The 19,161-nt window shown below is 42.3% G+C and overlaps 1 protein-coding gene across 1 annotated transcript in view; it reads right to left on the reverse strand.

The window, feature by feature from the left end:
• Positions 1-14,248: 14,248 nt before the first annotated feature.
• The window catches only part of LOC125288491 (receptor tyrosine-protein kinase erbB-4-like), a 274,673-nt gene continuing 269,760 nt past the window's right edge, over positions 14,249-19,161 (reverse strand). Inside the window, 5 exon segments of the mRNA XM_048234899.1 lie at positions 14,249-15,179; positions 15,960-16,151; positions 16,154-16,268; positions 18,406-18,576; positions 18,906-19,003. Coding sequence (XP_048090856.1) covers positions 14,257-15,179; positions 15,960-16,151; positions 16,154-16,268; positions 18,406-18,576; positions 18,906-19,003 — 1,499 coding nt within the window. The 3' untranslated portion in view covers positions 14,249-14,256.

Raw genomic sequence — 19,161 nt, forward strand, 5'->3', positions numbered from 1 at the left:
TAGATAGAATGGCAAAACTCGATCCACAGTCTGATGACAGCTGGATCGAGTGAATGCCCCTTCAAGCTACAGTACCTGGGACTAAATAGGCCGAATATTCTTTGTCATTTTTTAATTCACTTCAGTTGACCATAAATATGTTTGTTTCCAAACCAAAAATGGTCACAATGTTGAGAATACCATCTAACAATGCCTAAACATAAACAGTAATATCAGTACCATGGACAGCGATGATGTTCCTGTTAAGTCAGGACCCCTATGGGGTTCACTGCAGGCATGTCTGAGACAGTACATTGGGTAGAGGAATTACCATAACGTTTCCCTTGCGGTCATTTCTGGAGACTACTCAGGGGGTAAAGAGGCCTGTGACTGAGGCCTGCTGAAAGAGATGGGCTGCTGAAGAGAGTGGACTGAGGACAGAGTGAATGGGGTTTTAATTGAGTGTCTCACCCTTGACAGACATGAAGTGGAGAGTAGAGGGTAATAGAACTAATATTAGATAGATAGATAGATAGATAGATACTTTATTGATCCCCAGGGGAAATTCAAGCCACCAAGCAACTAATGTGATACATTTGAGTAAGATGAATCTAAATATCTTTCTTACACATGATGATTATGCTGAGATGTACATTCTCACATGAGAAGATAATAATAATAATAATAATAATAATAATAATCATAATAATCATAATAATAATCATAATAATAATAATCATACACAGATTATGCAGCTCGAGGTGCTTTACATTTGGAGCATTTAACACAATGCTCTCAGACAGGTCCTTACCTTACCTCTTACACTTTTGTGTTGTGCTTTCTTTGTGCTCAGGTTGTTTTAGACTTGAATCATACACAGATGCACCCATTCCAGCACCCAGTGCACATTCTCCATTTTATGCCCCCAATATACTGCACACACACACACACACACACACACACACACACACACACACACACACACACACACACACACACACACACACACAAACACACACACACACACACACACACACACACACACACACACACACACACACACACACAAAAAGAAAAGACAAATGCAGCTCTCTTTACCCTACTCGCTCTTGCTCTCATTCACTTGTGGTCACAGTGCTGTGGTCATTGAATTATTTTTCTATTGTCACAGCATTTTAAGAAAGCATAGGCCCTCCGGAGAACAGTGAGGGCATTATTTAATTAATGCCCTTTCCTGGACACAAAGTGATGAGTCATAAGTCTTCTTTTTCCACTTACTCTTGGATCTACAGTACCTATAGCCCGCGGAATTGAACCAACAGAGGAAGGATGCAAATATTAGACCTAGTGGCTGAATATCTGGGGATTACTCCTTAAGAAAGTTTCACTGAAATGCTGACCATGTGTGTGTGTCTATGTGTGTGTGTGTGTGTGTGTGTGTGTGTGTGTGTGTGTGTGTGTGTGTGTGTGTGTGTACATGGCTGTTTGCCTATGTGCTAATGCTCTTTGTGGCATTTTGCGGTGTGGGTTTGTTTGTGTTCAACAAATAGGCACTGACACAAATGATGTACATTTATGTTTATGAATGCTATTTTAATCAAAATACTGTACAAAGGTATGATTCCTATTCCATTAAGCCATAAAATTGCTCTCACAGAGTCATCTGTTTTCCCAGTACGCCACCACCAAAGATTCTAGAACAGAGCTCTGTTCTAGAATCTTTGGCCACCACCATTTCCCTCTGCAGTCTTTGATAAGGTGCTTCTATTGCTATACCGCTAGGTCATCAAAGTCTTGCACTGTTGAGCAGGACAAGGCCAGAGCACTTGCACTGTTGAGCACAAGGCCAGAGCACACCCAAAGTTACCTTTCCACTTCACAAAAACAAAGTCTTGCTAGATTATTCCAGTTCTCAAGCTCAACTAATCAAAAGGCTACATCTACAAATGCTATTCTCAGATAAGAGTGGTCAGTTGTAGTCCTGGGGGGGCCAGGGAGTTACACAATAGCCGCTGCTTCAGCACTCTGGCTAAACAAATTAAATTGTGTTTAAGTGATTATATTTGATGCATGGCAGTACAGGAAAAACAGACGTCTTGGCATCTGACCAAACCATTGATATCAGAGACCAAGACCTATGCAGCCGCATAGAGGTTACATCCCAGTAACCCTTACAGTAGTTAAGGTGAGATGATGACTCAATCATGTGGTAAAACAAAACTATGATCTACTCACCCGACAGCCTATGCTACCTGGCATAGCCCATAGCTTTTGCCCACTCTACTTTATGACCATTAGGTACTATGTACCTAATCAGTACTTAAAGAGGGTTTGGGGAAGGAATATATAAGGTGTGCTTATCTAAGCAGCACTTTTTATCAAAACAATTAATTAAATATGTTTGACTCAAGGGCACTTGAAATAAAATGAGTTGTATTCCTCCGAGCTGCCACTAGGGGGTACGCGAGACGAAAAGGGAAATGTCTGAAAGGTGTTAAAAATGATTGAAACGGCTGGAAACTGCCACAGTGCTTGGTTTGCAGTGAGGTGCTATCTAACCAGTCTAATGTTGTCCTCCACTTTTTAGCATGGAAGCTCATAGACCAGTTTGATTTTGTTATTTGTTATCATGTAGGGCGGCTAATTAAACATGATGCCTGGAATGCGTCAATAGAATGTGTTACTTTTTTATGTGTGGGATGGTGGGGGTACGCGAGCCGAGTCAGGATGTAGAAGGTGGTCCGCGGGAAAAAAAGTTTGGGAACCGCTGCTGTAGAGCCATGCGACTTGGATATATGATCAGTTGTCATCTTCCTACTGCACTAACATCCAGTGGGTGTTGGTCAATACATGACCTGAATATATACTGGAGATATGTGATATCTGGATTAGTGTGTGCTTCACCTCACTATGTGTTCACTGTGTGCTGTTTGTGTTTCACTAATTCACCGATTGGGTTAAATGCAGAGACCAAATTTCCCTCACGGGATCAAAAAAGTATATATACTTATACTTATATACTATATGTTTGAAGAAAGCAAGGACTGACTACTGTGATAGCTTCATGAAAGACCTATTTTCGATGAAGATCTAACACTAAATGTAGCAGATCAATGAAAAAAGCCAGACTTAGTTTCCAGAAATGTTTATAACATTTCAGTTATGTGCTGTTATGCCACTGTGATGTTCCCATCCTGAACCAGTTTAGTTTGGTTACCCTCACCCTCACTCACCAGTATGGGGAAAAGAGTGTATTGTAATCAAATCCATCTGTCCATCCTTAATCTATGTGTGTGTGTGTAAGACAAGTACTTAACATATTAAGTACTTGTCTGACATACTTGATATTTTTATCTTTTTTACAGTAAAACAATGCTTGGTCAACATATCTCCTCCAACAACATCACCATCCAGATCTCGCATAGAATGGCTTCTCTTTGGTTAATATAGCAAGACAGGGACAAGGGTCTGCAGTCATCTGATTGCTCTTATGCTTTCTCTCACAAGTGTGAAGTTTCTGTGCTCCAGGGCCCTGGGATGATCTGCACCGATCAGCTCTTCTTTTAAAACAGATCACTGCCCTTAGGATTGCATGAGCATTTAAAAAGAGCATCTGTGAGGTACAAAGTGACTGCCAAGCGAAGGCAGTGTTTGAGTCACCCCTCTCTCAGTGGGAGATAACAGACATATTACTGAATGTACCGTATCATATGGCATCAAATCGCTTTTTTCCCCCACACAGAATTAGGATGTTTCTTTCCATTGCTGATACGGCCTGTAGTGAGTCATAGTTCTATTTGTGTTACACTTTGTAAACTTTTCTCAGTTAGACTGAATAACTGTGTGTGTATCTCTTAGCCTTCAGGAGTGTGTGTGTTTGTGTTCACGTGTAATTGTAAATGTGAGTAAGCTGAGCGCAAGTTTGTGCAGGTGTGTGTGTGTGTGTGTGAGAGAGAGTAAATGAGTTTGTGTGTCTATGTGCATGTGTGCACGTGTGTGTGTGTGTGCAAGTGTTAAGAGTGGATCTTGGAGTGGGCTTGTGTGCACTTTAGCAGGAAATGGAGGGCGGTGGGCTGGAATTGGTCAGGAGATGATGGTGGGCAGGCTGGAAATGAGGCCTCTCCATCTCTGTCCGATGCCTCTGCCTCAGCACTGCACAACAAACACAGCAGCTCCGAACCCACTTCACACACACACACACACACACACACACACACACACACACTGAGAACCAACCTGAGAGAGAGGAGTCCCGGTGGTACTTAGGGTTGCAGAGAGAGAGAGAGAGAGAGTCAGAGAGAGAGAGAGGGAGAGGGAGAGGGAGGGAGATAGTGAGAGTAAGACAGAGATACAGATAGAGAGTGTGTGTGTAAGAGAGGGAGAGAGAGTGTTAGAGAGAGAGAGAGAGAGAGAGAGAGAGGGAGGGAGAGGGAGAGGGAGGGAGATAGTGAGAGTAAGACAGAGATACAGATAGAGAGAGTGTGTGTGTAAGAGAGGGAGAGAGAGTGTTAGAGAGAGAAAGAGAGGGGAGGTGGTTGTAGAGAGAAAGAGAGGGGAGGTGGTCGTGAGTGAGTAATCATTGAGTGTTCAGATACAATCAGCTTTTCTACAAGAATGTGGAGGACGATTAGGAGGAATCCACACTCAGAAACACACAGAACACATCAAGATATCCTCACACTCTCTTGGGTTGTGAGCATTTTGGTCATGAGTTTGGTTTTGTATTGCACCACAGAGGTCACCATGATCTGTCATGACCAGTCTCTTCAGTCAACATCAGCCCTAATGCTCGTAATCACCCCAAGATTATTATTTCACAATGATTTGATATCATATGAATTGGATAAAGGAACCTGATGATAAAATGTATCACAAACAATATTGTTTTCCAGGTTATGCATTCGGCTGTTATTGTGTAGTCTCTTATGTTATCTGAATATTAATTTAGAAAAATGTTGGAGGGGGGAAATTATGCTTTCCTTACTGTTGTTCATCTGTTTTTGTGAGAACTCATTAATGTCACCTAGAGGCAGATGCATCAAAATCCTGTCTGGAGTGAAGCCTCTTCAATCTTCTGTCTTAATGGGGCCGCTTTGAGAATGTGAGTGTCAGTGGAGGAAAGCTTTCTGGGCGTGGACGAGACTGGACAGGATTGATTGGACTTGGCTCACCCATTCACTGTTTGGGTTGGATTGTTCTTTGTTCATTGTCTAAATACAGAGTTATATGAATTAATTCTCTGATAAAAGCACCATACCCTGGCACGAAATAAGTACTTGGCACCAGATAAGTGAGGACAAAGAATTGGTTAGTGAAAATGGGTTGCTAGGGGAAAATAGGAGTGGGGGTGCCACTCCATTTGATCCATATTTCCATATTATCCATATTTTTAATCACATTTGTCCATTACTGACAAGTATAATTGACCATGTGAGAACAAAAAAAGCCCAAAAACACATTAAGATAATCTTATAATCAAATGATATTCTTAAACCATGATTGTCATTTGGGTTCGGAAGATAGCTTACTGAAGTGGCAAAAAGGACTTGTGAGTTGTGATTTGACTGGCTGTAAATGAAATGTCTTTAGAGGGGATTTGGGATGTAGCCCATATATGGACGGAAGTGATTAGCCTGCGGGTAAAACTAGAAGAGACAACAGTGTCGCTAATTAGAAGACAATGTGAAAGAAATAGAGGAAAACAACGCATTAATGCCCAGCGGTATGCCACACGCTTTCTTCTCTCAGTGTGTCTATATTTCTCCCTCTCTCTCTCTCCCTCCCTCTTGTTCTTACACACACACACATTTCTTTCTCTGACAGTTGCTCTCTTTCCATGCCTTTATCTCTGTACTCTCTCTCCTTTCCTCTCTGCCTCTCTCTCTCTGTCATGCACTTTTTCTTTGACCACTGTCTTTCTTGCACTAAGACTAAGCCATCACAGTTCAAAACAAACTGCGGTATATGGATACACCATGGGCCCTTGTGTTGTAAAGACAGCTCTCTTTTTCCCCTTGGTGATAGGGATGAGACAATTAAGATAAGACAAGCTGGTGTACATGTCCCTATGCATGTAGAAGCCCTCATGGAGCCCTCTTTCACTCTCTCTCTCTGTCTATCTATCTTTCTTTCTGTCTCTAAAGAAGAGGCAGCTACATTGAGATGCCTTTCCATGTGATAACCCCCAATTAAACATCCATTGTCACCTTGACAATAGGCTGTTATGGTGATGTCACCGCACCGTGCTAGCTGCCAGCAGCCGTTTTGTGGGTAATTGCCCGTCTTAGGGACCAAAGCCGTGACCTCTGTCAGAGCACCGACACTCGATTAGGTGGTCGTCTCTCGCACTCCAAAGCCCATCGCACGCCCACGCACTGCTTCGCCACTGTAATCACCATCATCATCATCATCATCACCATCAACATGATTATCATTGTTATTATTACAATACGGATAACTCATCTGTGGGTTTTTTTATCCGAGCGTGTAAAACCTGACATTAACCTTGCAGGGTTCTTCTCCCTCGCTCTCTTCAGAGTGGAGGAGCATAAGAGCAACCCAAGAGGGATGGAACTCAGAAACGCCGAGGTTTACTCTTTTCAACTGGGTGAGAAAGACAAGCTCAGTTATATTTCATAAACAGTGCTTACATTCAGCACCCTTCCCTTATTAGTATTAATAGGCAAAACTTCAGAGGACTGCTATTCTACCATTGGACAGTTTTGTATTATTTATGATTGAAATGAAAGTCTCAGAAAGGGGGGGCTTGCTGCAGAGAGAGGAAAAATCCTCCTTTTTTTGCTTACACTGGTTTATGTAACCACTGCCCTAGTAAACAGAGAACTGGAGAGAAATCTTAAGTAGTTTTGCTACAAAAAATTCTACATTTCTACATGGCAGCATCCATCCTCAGTTGACTGTGAAGTGGTTCTTGGGCTTACTAGTTCATGTCACTCTTTCAGCGTTACTCTCAGACCTTGGCATAATGTGCAGCCATAGAATGTATAGCTCATTCTTGAGTATTTCTTTTCTCATCCCAGTCACAGATGTGCATGTGCCTCGCCCCAGAGGTTTCTGGTAATCGACGACCAAAATGCAGTTACATGAGACTGCACACAACAGAGTTTGGGGAGACATTCACTGCCTAATCTGAAAGACTATACATTTTCAATACAAAACTATTTAGAACTGTTTTAATCCTCCCCAATTGTCATGCTATGACCAGACTGAAATATTGAAGGTTTCCCAGTGATAATCTACAGTACACTCTGTATGTGATATGTATGTTATGAATTGCTGATAAGGAACATAAAGCAATCATCAAGCCTCCTCAGGGGAAATAATTGATCTGATCACTGACACCAACAACTGTTGAGTGGATGAAATGGTTTGAAACAAGATCACAGATTGTGCTTGTTTTAACATTTGAACAAAGACTGTCAAATCAAAGGAAGCTGCAGAGAATACTGTCCATATTGTGAAATGATCTTTACATTCTGAAGTGTCAGTAATTTGTTCAGTAACATGTGATCTTTCACGACAATAATGGAATGCAACCTGCGTTCCTTCTCAAAGTCATGTACTGTCTTTGGAGTGGGAGAGCTAAATGTCACCCATTTTGGTGGCATTTCAATGTTCAGAGTTTACTAAATTAAACAAGCACAACTAGACTGGAGCCGTGACTCCAGCTCACTCACTAATAACTGTGAAGTATAACATTTGCTTTGGCAGGAAAACATCAGGTTGTAACAGGCTTATGTCATTTTTCACATTTTTTATATATTTTATTGTTGTTGGATTATGTCACCTGAGAAAAAGAATCTAATTCTGCTGATGATGTTTGAGTCGGCCATACATTGATGGTTGATGGAGAAGACCTTTGTGGAGAGAAACTTGGCACGGGAATAATTTCTACTGAGAATACACTCAAAATATTTTTCTTCTCAATCTCACTTCATTTGTGTATGTAGTGTATGTATACCATGACATTGCTAAACATTACTATAAATATTTCATTGGTGAGGTACCTTTTATTTTCTCCACACATACAAATGAATTAACCAAACCCTGCCATTCAAGACAAAAGCCACACACACCACAAAACTGCTCAAATATTGAGTTGATCTTTATTTATATTAAATTAAAAATATACTTTCTGACAGATTCATGTAAGAAATATGAGGAAAAGTATTTCAGTGATATAAAGCCTGGGGTATGGTAAAAAGTACAGTGGAGCGATATAGCCACTGTGGCCAACAACAAGCCGAGGAGCAGAGGGGGGAGAAGGAATGGTGTGACTAGTAACCGTAGCAACTTCTCTGTACCGTTTATGGAACATTGATAAAATAGCTAAAGAATGATAATAGTAAAAATCAAAACTTGTTTCAAGCGTAACTTGCACAGACCGTGGCAGAATTGAAAAGGACCGTAAATATCCTTTTTAAGATAACATGTTGGTATATGAATGAATATAACAGTTGAATATCATTACTGAGATCACACAGGGTAAATAATGGTGGATTGTTGTTCATTTCAGGTAGATTCGTACCAACATTGATAATATTTATATGCAGATTGTAACTCTGGTTGATTTTTAAATTAAACGCTAACACATAGATAGGGTGCTTACAAATGCATCTCCAAAACAAAAAGACACTCAGCACGAAAGGATTTGGTTCAAGAGTGAGAAAAAGAGAGAGAGAAAGAGAGAGAGAGAAAGAGAGAGTGTGTAACTGAGAGACCTAGAGATAGTAGGCCTAGAGAAATAGATAGAGTGAGAGAGAGAGAGAGAAAGAGAGAGAGAGATGGTGATGAACGAAGCTTGTCGTTTTGTGAGAGGTTTTCCACAGCTTGGGTATTTACATTGCAGGAAATCTAATCAAAAAGAATAGTTGATGGCGGAGTAGGAGACTGGCACAGCGAAAAGTTTAAAGCGTCAAGAACGAAGATACAAAACTCCACAGAGCAGTGCTGGATACAAATCTCACACAGAAAGAAAAAGAGGAGGGACAGAAAAGAACACTTCAGGGGTAAGTGGCAAACATGAACTCAACAAATCAAAAATTCACCATCAAGAAAGCACATACAGCACATTATATATACAATACAAGTACTATGTCTGGTCACTACCATAGACAGTTATTATATGTTGAACATAAATATCAAGTCAAAAAAAAAAGAAAGTAAGTAATTGAAAGAATTAAATGAATAAAAAGCTAATTTCCCCCATATTTACAGTCTCACCACGTACTGTAAAGTCCTTCAGTGCTCTATAAAAATACTATTCACATTTTCTCAGAGAACGTACAGTCATTGTTCTGAGGACCCCCTTCTTTGAATGCCCCATTCAGTGTTGGCTCAGTACAACAGGGATTTATCTTTCAACAGTAGCACGTGCAAACTGGTCAGTGGTCAAGACTGTGAGATTTGATGTTAATAGTTTTGTTCCGAAATAAGAAAAATGAAAAAACAACTGCAGAAAAAAGAAAAGAACACTGTGAATGGAAAGTGTGAGAAAAAAAGTATAAAATGACAGTAAGTCCATAAAATCATCCTTCATGTATTAGTATAAATAGATTTGTACACGGTCTTCTTGCGCTGACACATTTTTATTTCACATGTTCATGTTGTCAAATGTCCAAAAATGTCCTCATACTTCAACTCATTTCTGACAAACTCAGAGTTGTTAATTGGGAAGTGTGTAACCATGAGACAAAAGAACTATAGAGAGCATGAATGAGTTCATCCTGTTTTTTTTTATGTTGCTTATGAGTTTTCAACTAGGGTCACACCAGCAATGTCATGGCTTTATTAAAAAAAAGTGGCCATACTCTGGCATTTGGAGTTACTTTGGATGAAATTGCAACAGTAACCTGCCGTTAGCAATTAGCAGCTAACATTTAGTTACCAAGATAATGCCCATGTGTATTTAAAACAAAATCACTTTCTAGATTCACACGCTTCAGCCCATTAGAGTATTTATTGGTTTTAAACAAATACAAAGGAATGAGAGTGTTCTAGTCAACCAGTGATCTACTTCAACTTTATAAGGATTTAAATACACACAGGAATATCTGCTATGATAACACCCTGTGAAAATGGCTAATATTTCGCTGCTTCATGTTGTCAAAAGTTTGTCCAACTTTGTTGTGGTATTTTCTAAAGTAAACACACACATAGGTCAAATGGCAACCCTATACATTAAGGATCCCTTAATTAACATTGATTATGCACTGTAGTCAATAATCATGAAGAATTAATGGTATTCATAACATGATCATAACATGATATCAATGAGGTATTTATGTTAAATAGTGTAATGCATAGAGTCTATGCATTACTTAACAAAACACAAACCACAGACTTCTGCATTTAATTAAGTTGGTATTGACATTGATGACTTAATGCTAATTGCGGGGACCTTAATGTAAAATGTGAAATGTATAAATGGCAGTCAACAAATATTTTTTATTTCACAGGATAAATAATTTACAGCAAGCAGAGCAGGGCTGCTGCAGCATAAATAAATCTAATTTACTTTTTTTAAAATTGGGAATCTAAGTTATTTTTTTGTACATACTTGGATTAAAAACCAAGCTATTATAAATATTTTACACTGGTATCAAAATTCGTTCAAAACACTTTTTATATATATATATATATATATCCAGCAGAGAGGTGTCCAAAAAGGGGGATAAGAGAGAGAAACCTCACTCCTCACGGAGATGAACACTGTAGAAATGAAGTTAAAAAACAAAATAATATAGATGTTTAGTGGTCCTCCCTTTAACATTCTCTGCTCCCTTAATCATACAACTATCCATCCAGCCAACTAGCTATCAACTCTCAACAGGCCATCTTCGCCATGTGGCCATTTTTATAAAAATATCCATGTGCCTAGAGCAGCCAGTTCCCAACTGCAATAGACAATCTATGCAGACGGATGAATGTCACTAAGGACAAGGTTGATAGACTGCTCTTGTGATGGCTGTGACCAGAAAAAAAAAACAAGATGTCTGACATGTGCTTCCCCCTTCTCTGATGAAAAGTGCATATCTGGCCATTTTTTATTTCTGTATGTGCAAAATGGGGGGTGGGGAAATCAAATTTTTGATAAGAAGAAATCGGCCACTCCTGTACACGTATCATAACTCATATTGGGAATCTCACCAGTTATCCAACCCATCATTCCGTTTCCTCATTGCCTGCAAATTTGACCTGACTTTAACACAGTGTGGGCTGTGCCTTATTTCTAGTTTGATAAAAGTGCTTCGTTCAGGGAAAGACACATCGAGACCCATATGCTGTACAAAAACCTAAATGTTTCGAGGACAACACTTACTCCCTTCCTTAAACCCCATACTGAAGTGCTGAAAAAATAATCAGTATTGTCAAATCAAGCTGCTCTACTGGAGGAAAATAAATATACTGGCTCCACCAAAAAAGTGCTTGTAAAAAATAAATGTAGAAGGAAACAGTAATATGCCCTAAAGCACTCGTTTCTGAAGGGTAGCGTTCCTTAGCAGCAGAATAGGCAGTGCCACAGTGAACTATGAGGCATGCCAGTGTTATCTCTAAATTGATTTGTACAACATATAAATGGGAGGAAATATGTATCAACACAGACACACACAGAGACATGCAGAAAATAAATAAAATAAAATAAACCTTCATCGGTACGGCTCACCGCAAAAATGAGGAGACCGATACACCCTTGGCAGACCCAGTCCTGTTCAGGGGACCTAAAGTTTTTCGCCATCTCATCCCTGACTTGGAGTGAGTTTCCCCAGAGACTTTCTAATGTGGAGACACAGCACTCAAAAAATACTCCATAGAAATGCATGGGGCTAGTTTGTCACGCCAATATGGCCGTGGCTGCAAATCATAGAAACCTTTTTTTTTTAATTCTGAGGTTATCAAGTTAATTCATTTGTTCATATAGGCGGACATTGTAAAATTAATGACTGGATTGAATAAACTGTCATCAGCGGGCAAAGGCGCATGAGTCTCATCCACCTCTATGGAGGTTGCATGATTGTAGCCTGCCTTGCAGGTTCAAACCTAGCCTGATGGAAAGCTTTACTCCGCAAAATCATTACCACTTTTATCCCACAAGACTTTTGAAGTGCAGACCACTATCTACCACAACATGGGATTTCAATTAATATCAAAGGCTACATATTATCAACAGATTTAACATAATCTGCAGGTATGTGAATTCACCTGCATGCACATTTCTGCAAGTGGAGCTTTTAATGGTGTTTTCTAGCTTTAGGTAATTATAAATAAGGTTGCATGATGGTTAGCAATGTCAAATGTTAACCAGTAACCTGAACGTATTTTTAATTATTAATTTTAACACAAATAACTGACATCAGTGACGTCTTATGAAGATCCCCAGAACTATGCAACCACAGGAGAGCTGTAGTTCGAATGACAAAACTGAACGACAATGTTTGGAAACCTCTGTTGGAGCTACTGTATGGTTTTGGGAAACACCTGTGTCACTTAACCCTTAAAGGTGTAGGTTTTTGAACATTCTAAGTTCCGCAACAAGGTTCTAAAATTCTATGTTGAATTCAATGAACACAGATATTCTTTAGAACGTTCATTTCCCAACATTCCCGTCACACCGGTGTGACGGTACTCCTTTAAGGGTTAAAGGTGTAGGTTTTTGAACATTCTAAGTTCGCAACAATTGAAGGTTCTAAAATTCTATGTTGAATTCAATGAACCCAGATATTCTTTAGAACGTTCATTTCCCAACATTCCCGTCACACCGGTGTGACGGTACTCCTTTAAGGGTTAATGATACATCGGTCTATGTAAGTTGCACCACCATAGTTTAAACTACGGTTTTGGGAAACACTTGTGTCGCAACTGCATAGTTCCAACTATACTTTTGGGAAACGTACCCCAGGCCTGTCCTACAGCATGTGTAGTCAGTGGCCATTTTAGGAGAACAGAAGGGATTCAGTGCATGTCAGCATTCAGAGAGCCACTCATTCCACTACCACTACTACTAATGGTTTCCACTACCTCTCCACAGGCCCATATATAAAAACCCATTTTATGAGGGACAGTGCGCGACTCCCATCACCTGTCGGGACCCTTGGTCTTTCAGGGCCTGTGTGTCGAGCGACAAGGGGCTCTACAACCTACATAATTGACACTCTGCAAGGAGACAGATGCCAGCTCTGGGACTACATACACACGAGTATGCGCCTCAAAGCAACCCATGCCTTACCCTCCCAGTATATACAACCTGAGCCTGGATTGAGTTTTGTACAGACTTCAAAAGAAAATAAAAATCACCAAACGAGCACGAGTGGTAGAAACATAATGGCCATGAAATAATGGTATAAACACTGAGAGATCATGGAGTATGACTGTTTGTCAGACTGCTGGATTCCAATTAGGTGCCCAGGAAAAGGGCATGTAAATATTTACTCGGTATAAATTCCCTCTGTCAGCGCATTCAACTTCAAAATCTCCGGAACGTTCCGCGGAGTCTCCCTCGACGTGTGTGTGCACACTGTGTCTGTGTGGATTACTGTCACTAATTACGGCGACTCAACTCCATATTGCTTTGAAGCGCTTGTTCCTTTTCATAGAGCCGCTGTGCCCCACACACAGGGGCCAGACCTGTCTGTCTATAGACGAGAGAGAGAGGAGAGCTGCACGGCACATGTGACTGTGTGTGTGTGTGTGTGTGTGTGTGTGTGTGTGTGTGTGTGTGTGTGTGTGTTGGGAGAGGCATCGACTCATTTGGAAAAGGTCACCGTGACAATTTTTGGGACAGGGAGGTGTGCGCAGAGACGACCAGGATTTGATTGGCGTGTCATCGCCTGTCTGGAAGGGAGAGGGAGAGGCCACATTTCCAACGGAGCCTGCTCTCAGATATATCTGCGTGTGTGTGCGTGTGTGTGTGTGTGTGTGTGTGTGTCTGTGTGCGTGTGTCTGCGTGTGTGTGCGTGTGTGTGTGTGTGTGTGTGTGTGTGTGTGTGTGTGCGTTTGTGTGTGTGTGTATATATGCCTGTGTGTGTGTGTAAATGCCTGTGTGTGTGTGTGTGTGTGTGTTTGGGGAGGAGGGTATTCCAGAGGTTCCAGAGGTGAACAACCTGTGTGTTGGCTCTCGCGCTGCACCTTCCAGTTCTGAGGGACACTTGGGAGGAACCATGGTAGGGTCGAGTGCTGGTACCAGGAACCAGGCTCTGGAGAGAGTGAATGAAGGACAAGGAAACCCAGCTGGTGGCAGCGGCAGGGGAGTTTTGAGGACTAGACCACAGTGTTCCGCTGCCGGTACGGTGGGGGTGGCAACACAGTGCCCGGCTTGAGGGCAAACTCGGAAAGGTACTCGGGGTTCTCCGCCACGGCTGGTCGGATGCGCCCGTTCTGTTTGTAGAAGAATTTGGGGTTCCCCGGCACCTGCGTGGGGTCCGCCGGGTTCTGCTGGCTGCTGGACTTTGGCGGAAGGCTGTGCTGCCAGTACTCTGGATTGTCGAAGGTCTTCTTGGACTTCTTGTCCAGCATGATGGTGCCGGCGTGGCCTGCCTGCAGCATGGCGCCCGGGTGCCTAAGGTGGGCAGTGAGAGCGGGCAGGCCACTCTGGCCGATGACCATCGGCTTGCCGGCCTGGGCCGCTGCCTGGGCTGCTTGGCTGACTGTCTGACCCGCAGAGACGGACGGCAGATGGTGGCCTGTGCCGATGCCCACGGCCGAAGCGTGGCACAGCTGGCCCGGGTGTCCGGCCTGGGCCAGGTGAGCGGGCTTGCCAGGAAACGTGCCGTGGAGTATTTGTGCTGGGTGAGGGGGCGGAGGCCCCACGGACTGGCCCGTGCCATGACCTGGTGGAAGAACAAAGTGGACGTGCGGAGTTGGGGCCTGGTGGGGCGGGTTGCCCGGCTGACTGGTGGCATGTGGTCCGTGGGCGACGGTTGTGGCCGCTGCCGATGCTGCTGCGGCCGCCGCCGCGCTGGTCACAGCCATCGGAATGGGGATGCCGTTCTTCTTCAGCATCTCCGGGTTGACCTCTCCGGTGTTGTGGAAGGTGTTGAGGTACAGCGGCTCATTGATGTACTCATCCTCTCCTTTTGGCTGGCCGTTGGGGGTGCTGTGGTATCCCGGGTTGTCCAGAGCATGAATGTCTCCATTCTTGCGGCGAGTGACAAAGGGATTCTCCTCCACGGGATTCAGATACTCTATTGAGAAAAAAAAGGAGCAATATGGTGAGATTATTCATTCAGCAAAGAGCCTAGGGTGTATGGAATGAAGTACGCACAGTCAGGACCTTGTGGGCTTGCTGCCAACAACGCTTGGGCAATTTTTGCTCTTAAGTTCTGCTAGTTGAATGCAAAGTTGAATAATAAGCCACTGTGAAGATTTAAGATATAAAAGGCCAGCCACCCATTGATTTCTCGACTACCCAACCCTTGACACTTGACACTAGCTGCTTTCATGTTGCATTTTGTTTTCTGTAACGCTGTGAAATGGTGATTGCAAAAGACTGCAGTAGAGAAAGGGGAGAACAACGGAGGACGATAAGAGAGAGATTTCACTAGATAAATGGAACCGCAAGGTAATAAAATGAATGAATAAAGGAGGTGCATTATTAACAGAAGTAAACAGACTTATATCCAGGGACAGAGGATCTGGACAAACTTGGCAACCTTAGGCTAGTCAGTGCATAATGAAAGAGAGGGTGGATGAGTGGAGGAGTCTCTTTTAAAAAGTTGTGTGGAAAAGTTTATGTTGATATTGATGAAAACATCTTGCATATAGGTCCCACTTCATGAAAAAGCATGCTTATACATTGTCACAAACAATACCAGTTGACTTAATTGACATGTGAAATTTGATCCACTTGTTTATATACAGTACTAATTTCTGCTATATTATATAACTATATGTTACTGTATTGTATTACTCTATATAAGTGATGAGTATTTTATTGTATAATTCCATGTTTGTTGACCACACACCTGTGGAGCTCTTGTCCTTCATTGGGGTCATGTATCCATCCTCGTCCGTGTCTCCTCGGGCCCCGCGTTCCCCAAGGAAGATGGTGGGGTCGGCGCTGTAGCGCTGGCCGTTGCTGTCCTCCACCACGCGGGCTGTTGGCTGTTTCTGGAGGCTTCCGTTGCACCGCTGGTCTTCCAGGCTCTCCAGAGCACCCCTTGAGTGCCGGAGGGCTCAGAGACGCCGCTGCAGCTGGAACTGCCCACACCGTGGTGGCGACCGCCAGAGCCCTCGTCCGAGGCGAAGCCGCCTTCGCGGTACACAAACTGATTCTGTTTGACAGCAGCGGAGGAAGAGACTTCAAGTCAACATTGATAACCTCGCAGGTAAGATCACTGCATGCACTGCACAAATTGTGTAGGTTTATCTGTGCCACTAATTATATTTCACATTAATATTTGATGTTAGCATGCCATGTGTTGTCTAGAATTATACATGGTATACTGGCTATATAGGCTTTTTATGATTTATGTAACAGGGGCATGTACACACATGAACCATATATCATGAATATGATCTATGATAATGATCTAATCATGTCAAGAAAACTGCACATTTTTACTGATAACACTTAAATGATCAAGTGTTCATCTGTGCCTTGAACCTATTGACTTGATACGATATGATAAGTTTGCGGGAGGACAAGCAAACATGATTGTGTGAAAAAAAAATACATCACCATGCTGGATGACCAGAGAACATCGTGATGAATCACAAATGCCTATGCAGATGTCAGAAATAAGTGAAAGTAGAAACACCAAGGTGAACGTGTCACATGGCCTGTCATGGCTTGCCATGGCCATATGTTCATGGTCTTTCTCCCTTTTTCTAGAATTTTCTCTGAACTCTTGCCCTCTCTGCCTCCCTTCCAGCTTGGTCAGTCTCTCTCCTAACATGTCTACAAATGGGTTATCAAAGGGCTCAGAGATTCCATTTTAAAAATGGAACCCAGTGCTGTGGGAATTGTTACATTATTTTTAAGTAAATGTGTGGGCCTTTTGCCTTTATTCAGATAGGACACAATACCCTGTGAAGAAGTTAGAAAAGCCTTCAAGGCATGATGTTGCCAACAATATCACCAAAAGACTCCAGTTAGCATATTAGCAAGGCTTTCATAAGCACCACCTGGGGTGATGGTGCAAGGCTTTTGCCGTTTTTAGGTGGGTATATCTCCCGTTTCAGACCAAAACTCCATAATGTTTCTATAATTAAATGGTGGGGACTCATTTTAAATGGATTGGAAGGACATGGAAATTAATAGGAATGACCAATAATGAAACTAACAGACTAACATACAGACACTGACTCCATGAGTATGTAAGGCTCCTCTGTTTTCCAGTATCCAGTAACCTTTGTCATGTTGTGAAACCTTGTTGCCACAGCTCTATTATTCTGTAAATTAAAATTCAATTTGCGGGATCGAAGAAATTACTCTATTTAAATTGGACTGACCCCAAACCTGACCAGTGGATGCATCTCCTGGCTAGTGCTGATCACATGACCAACCCCCACTGTACCCGATTTCCCATCCCCCTTCGAATGGTGAACTGTGACATCACAAGGAAATGGAATCTCATAAATTCTTTCAAGCGATTCCTTATCAGAAACAACTGCAGCTATTTTCAGCGACAGTGTTTGACCGCATAATTACACTGAAAGATTTGAGGTTGCCTCAGCGACCTTTTCCTGTTCCAGAGGCCAACGAGAGAGAGAGAGAGCGAGTCCGTCCACGGGCATGGTCTCCGGAGACGCTGGGTGGGCCCCGGAATCCATCGCCGATATGAAATGCGCCGTCACGTCTCGAGACGGTGCCGCCGGACAGTAGAGTAAATATCCTCGGCCCGGCTCATTGTCTCTGAGCAAACTGCGCGCGTCTTACTAGAGACACTGCTATTTGCACACAGAGGTCTCGGTAATGAAAGCGGCTGCCGGGGAAGGACTGGCGCATAGAGTGTGTCTGGGCCTTTAATGTTCGGGGATCAGGCCTCAGAGAGCACAGACGCCTCGTCGGCTCACTCAACAATACCCCCAGAGAGAGAACGCGATGGACTGAGAGCAGATGGATCAGCATTATAAAAAAAAACAAACAATAAAATTCATTCTCACATCTATGAAATTGTGTTGACATGGAATTGAGTTTCCTGTTAAAGGAATGTTTGTGGATAATGAATGCAACTGAAAAAAAAAAAACATGAATATGCTTGTTTTATTTGAATGGTTTGTACTATGGCACATCTACATTTTCCTGAGGTTTGACAGGCTTTATGTCACTGTCCATTGTCTTACTTTGATGACATGTTGCTACTGTGTACCAAATGAAATAACTGTGTTTAAATAACTAAATATTACTGCACACTATAAATAAATACTGATCAGAAAGCATGAAATAAATGGCACAGCAGATCTCACCCTGTTGGAGTCCACATGGAGCCTGGACGTGCAGGTGGACGAGGGCATGTTGAACCCATGGGGGACCAAGTACTCCTCAGCATCCATCAGATCCTCAAGGTCCTCTTCATCCAGAAGGCTCTGGAAGAACTTGCTGTCATTGGGGCTGGGCAGCTTCATCCGATCATCTCCCTGACATGGATAGAAGTATCAAACATGTTGTCTCCATTTCTGCACTCTAGGGTGAATCTCATCCCTAGACATACAACTACAACGCCACGGCCGATCAACTCTGCTGACTCCACACATACTGTACCTAACCTGATGTTAGTGGTTGAATTACAGTCAATCTATAATAATTTTCTTTATACAGTATATTTGTTGATCAATGTCATTAATCAATATCAATTCCCAAGAAATGAATTATGTAAAGGAAAAGAGTAGATACAATTGAGTAGACATTGCAGGGCTTGTCTCCAGGGTTAGTTGGCTCAACAGTGCCCGTAAAGTATTGATCCTACCTGTATGACAAGGTACCGCTGGGGGTCCCGAGCCATTCGGCAAAACTCAGCGGCCAGTTCTTTAAACTTGGGCCTGCTGTCGGCATCAATCATCCAACCTGCAGGAAAGATTAAGTTGGCTGTTTAGGCTCCTTTGACTTAAAATCTCTGGACAAAATTTTGAGTGTTCAGATGGGTAATATTTCTACCAACAGAATACAACCAAAGACAACTAATGTAAAGTTTTTTTGACATTGACAAATATCTACACATTTAC

Source organism: Alosa alosa, chromosome 23 (assembly GCF_017589495.1).
Source record: "Alosa alosa isolate M-15738 ecotype Scorff River chromosome 23, AALO_Geno_1.1, whole genome shotgun sequence".
Taxonomy (NCBI): domain Eukaryota; kingdom Metazoa; phylum Chordata; class Actinopteri; order Clupeiformes; family Clupeidae; genus Alosa; species Alosa alosa.